Genomic DNA, 4,140 nt, shown 5'->3' with positions numbered 1-4,140 from the left:
ATAATTAAAAATAAAAATAAAATTTATTCTCTTATTTAGAAAGAAATGCCGTTACTTCATTTAAATAACTAGAGCGTATTAAATTAGAAGATAGAAAGAAAATAAAGAGTAGACTTAAATTGATTTGAAGGAGAGTAATGCACGGTGAGCCGAAACATTATCATCTTTTAGAATTTAACTAAAATCGTTTAGAATGGAGAAAAACGATATATAATGATTCTAATAAATTTTAGAATAAGCGTTTAATTGAGTTGAGTTGGATTTATCTTTTACTCTTAATTTTATAAATTATTTAAAAGTTGAAATGAGTAAGCAAGGGGTATATAGGTAATTTTATTTAACCATGTAAACTTTTCCTCTCCATTAGTTTATTTTCTTTCTCCAAACCGAAGAAAAAATAATAAATGTAAAATAAATATTATTTTCTTCCATCCCAAATAAGAAAAAGTGATAATATCATTTTATTTTTATTATTTATTTTTCTCTCTCCTTTCCATGCATCCAAACATAAGAAAAAGAATCGTGGAGTATAAACTATAAAGCTCTAAAAACTAAAAACAAGTGAAGTTCATATGAAATGAATCAATTGAGCAATTGGTGCATTTATTTTGACAATTTATGATGTTGATATCATCACACCTAACATAATCTTAAGGGCGTACATACTATTTATAACATGGTCTCATTTCTCAGAAGAGAAATTCTCATCTCGACCATGAACTCCTATGAGGTGAGGATGTCCAACCCGCCCATTATTATTTCAAAACTCTTCACATTAATATTTTGAAAAATGAAACTTTTATATTTTACAGTAAAATTATATATGAACTATTTTTCATGCACTAAATATGTATTTTCAATATAATTAAAATAAATTATTAAGAAATTTGGAAGTAAATGAAAATCTTCATGGAGAGGAAATTTCTGAAAAGAAAATGGAGAATAAAATAAAAAAGAATTGAAAGGAGCAATAAGAATTGAGAAAGGCGCAAGTCTACAAGCATTGATGGATAGGACTGGATACCTGTTCACTTAGATTAAAAAAAGAATATTTAAAGGACACGTGTCATATGTGATCTCAGTTGCTCATAGGAAATGACCCTTAATCTATTGCTATTTGCCAACTGTGCACACTGTGCATTCCCAAGGCTTCTTTTAAAAAATATATATTATAACTATATTGACTGGTCACACCCTGTCTAAACTCTAAACAAATAGCATTGTGGGTCCAAACACAGTACTCAATTGCACAACCAGCTAAACGACAGTGTTTTGAGTATCTGAAATTATGTTGATGAGTTGGGTGGACAACTTGGTGCTTGCCATTGATTCCTTCACAAGGAGAAAAAAACAAAAAAAAGAAGAAAAAAGGAAAAATTCATGCTTACCAAGGTTGATAGAGTTCTTATTAATGGAAGGGGGAAATGGAAATTGAACAAGAGATAACTTTCATTCTCTATATAAATGTATATTTTCATTTCTTTTTCTCTCACTTGAAAAAGAAGCTACAACAAAAACTGTATAACTCTGCAGAGGAACCACCACATTAATCCCTAGCCATCAGCTTCAGCTTTGTTATAAATATGAGCTTAGCCTTAGTTGCTGAGAATTCTAGTCAATATATGAACAGCTTGGGAGCTCTTGAATTTTTTCCTTGAACCTTTTTATTTATTCCTCACAGAACCCTGTGTCTCATTCTCTTTTTTCTTGTATATTACTGTAACTTAAAGGGCACCCCCTCCAAATCCAATTCCATCATTCATCCAAAAACCAACACAATCTCAAGACTAGTGTTCCATTTGAATGGCTTGTTGCTTTGTTTTCTCCTTTTAATGTCTGGACTACTATGTGAAGTGTTTGCACATGACCCAACTGTTAAATCATCACTTTTATAACTCAAGCATGCAGCATCCAACACCCCATTTGGGCTCTGGGGCACACATGAGGCTGAGGCACTTGCCACATTATCAACAGCAGACCCACTAATCAGTGACAAGTCTTTTATCAGTTCAATACACTTGAATACTCTACCCTGCATCAAATAAAAAAAATCCATAAACAGGAAAAAAAATCAAGGGCTTTCATTTCACAAACTCATCAAATTGGTGAAAAGATCAAACCAAAAGATCTTTCATTAGGAAAAGCAATTTTGTCCTATCTTTGGACTTTCACTTCTGTGGGCACCACACCAATGCTTTTTTTTTTTCCTTGCCCTTTTACCTTTTCTACTTGGATGAAACAGGGCACTGCCTTATCAATGTCCCCTGCTTGGATTTCTCCTGAAACAGATATTGCTACTGCTGCTGCAATCTCTGAAGGCCTGAATTCCAAGAAGTCAATACCTACATTCAATTCCCACACAGCATTGCATCAAAAACCCATTAATCCTAAAAGACAATCCAGGACCAAAACTTATTTTTTGTTTAAAAAAAAGTAAACGACAAACCTTTAATTGTGCTTAATATTAGTTGCAATGATCTAATTATGGATGATGTTAATAGAGGTTGATCTCCATTGATCTTGCTAAGGAAATAGTCTATGAAGGAGCAGGGAGTGAGAGCTTGCATTCTCCACTTCAACGTGCTCAACACCAAAAGCTGCATTCTTTGTATAGTTTTAGCTTCAAACACAAACTTGGGTTCCCCTACCTGCCCAAAAGAGAAAAAAAGATTAAAAAAAAAAAATCATTAGGACAAGGAGATGGAAAATAACATGAAAATTATGACCAACTTTAGAACACACAAATTGTCGTTTCAAAATTAATCTTGAAGCTACTAATACCTGTAAATCTACAGAGAGAGGCACATTAGCCTCCTCCATTTTGACTGCTAGTGATACGCAAGCCACAGCTAACAATTGCACAGTCCAAGCTTTACCCTTCTATATACCAATAGTGAAATAGAGGAATCAAAGATCAAATCAATCAGCAAGAAAACACATTGTAGTCGGTTTAACAAGAGAAAAAAAATGCTAATTTTGCACTTACAGGCAGTTGATAGAATGATAGGAACCGATCTAAGTAATTCATTGATAGGCAAACACTCAACGGTCCAAAATTGTAGTGGGCTTGAGCCTGTTGGTCATGAGTAAAGGAAATCAATAAGAATCAGTGAATAATCCATCCAGCACACCAAATTATTTGCCACAAATGAGGAAAGCATATAAGGCATTTTACTGAAAACATTTGGACGATGAGAAGTCAATTTCAAATTGCAAAGAATTTCCATACAACGGGCGAAGGGGACTGGACTTGAACATTAGCAATCCTTTAAAAACTTTTGGAGATTGATTGATCAAAAGGCAGAAGCAACTCCTTTCAGAAATCAAATGGAAATCAATGAAAGCAACAAAAAACACATTGTTGCGGGAAAACGAAAACCCACTGGCAGAAACCAGAAGCAAAGTCCAAAAACCCATTTAAGAAACCAATAAAAAAATAAACAACCTTCCAAATCCAATCAAGAGCCTCTCTCCTAACACTCAAGTCCAAATCCCCACTTCTTAATCTCTTTAGGTAATCATCGCTGGGCAAATGCTCTATTTCCCTCTTAACCATTTCCTTCACTCTGTCTTCACTATGAATCGTAAAACCCAACAAGGATTTGCAGCTATCATTATCAGAAAAAAGGTCTTGATTGTGACTTTGATTGTCTTGATGATGCAAAGAAAGAGAAATCCCAAACTCATCTGTGGCATTGCAATCAAGATCATCAAAACAAGTGTTTGAGTTCTCTGCACACAGAAGGCTCGAGAATGCTAGGCCAGGATTCTGTGCCATTGTCAATGCCGCAGATATGAGACGTAAACCCAAGAAAATTTCATCAAACAGAAAGTGTCACAGAAGGTTCTATCTATGGTTTACAGAGAAAAGCTTTTTGCTTCTTTATATGTGACAAACCCAGATAGAGATAGATAGGAGGAGAGAGAATGGGGGCAGGGGCTGGGAAGAAGGCATAGCAAAGGAAGGACCTTTATGTAGACAATGTACATACAATTTATAGGGCGAAACAAGAGAGAGAGAAGCGAGAGAGAGAGAGAGAGAGAGACAGAGAGAGAAAGGGACTTTGTATGTAAAGTAGAGATAACCGAAAAAGAAAAGAAATTAAGCCCAAAAATTTATCTGAACTAAAATGGAAGAAA

The 4,140-nt window shown here is 34.4% G+C and overlaps 1 protein-coding gene across 2 annotated transcripts; it reads right to left on the bottom strand.

Annotated features, from left to right (window-relative positions):
* Window positions 1-1,447: 1,447 nt before the first annotated feature.
* Window positions 1,448-3,939, bottom strand: LOC131177372 (cyclin-D4-2-like). 2 transcript variants are annotated; one of them, XM_058142337.1, is made up of 6 exons: window positions 3,446-3,939; window positions 2,987-3,073; window positions 2,782-2,880; window positions 2,447-2,648; window positions 2,221-2,342; window positions 1,448-2,032 (listed from the first exon to the last, which is right to left on the bottom strand). In XM_058142337.1, the coding sequence occupies exons 1-6, from the start codon at window positions 3,776-3,778 to the stop codon at window positions 1,760-1,762; spliced, it is 1,116 nt and encodes a 371-aa protein (XP_057998320.1). In that variant the 5' UTR covers window positions 3,779-3,939; the 3' UTR covers window positions 1,448-1,759. The 2 variants fall into 2 exon arrangements, with proteins under 2 accessions (XP_057998320.1, XP_057998321.1); XM_058142338.1 differs by having other exon boundaries at window positions 2,782-2,877.
* Window positions 3,940-4,140: the final 201 nt, after the last annotated feature.

The sequence above is a fragment of the Hevea brasiliensis genome, unplaced genomic scaffold (assembly GCF_030052815.1).
Source record: "Hevea brasiliensis isolate MT/VB/25A 57/8 unplaced genomic scaffold, ASM3005281v1 Scaf428, whole genome shotgun sequence".
Taxonomy (NCBI): Eukaryota; Viridiplantae; Streptophyta; class Magnoliopsida; order Malpighiales; family Euphorbiaceae; genus Hevea; species Hevea brasiliensis.
The sequence above is the reverse complement of the archived record's forward strand: the minus strand, read 5'-3'. Positions and strand labels throughout refer to the sequence as shown.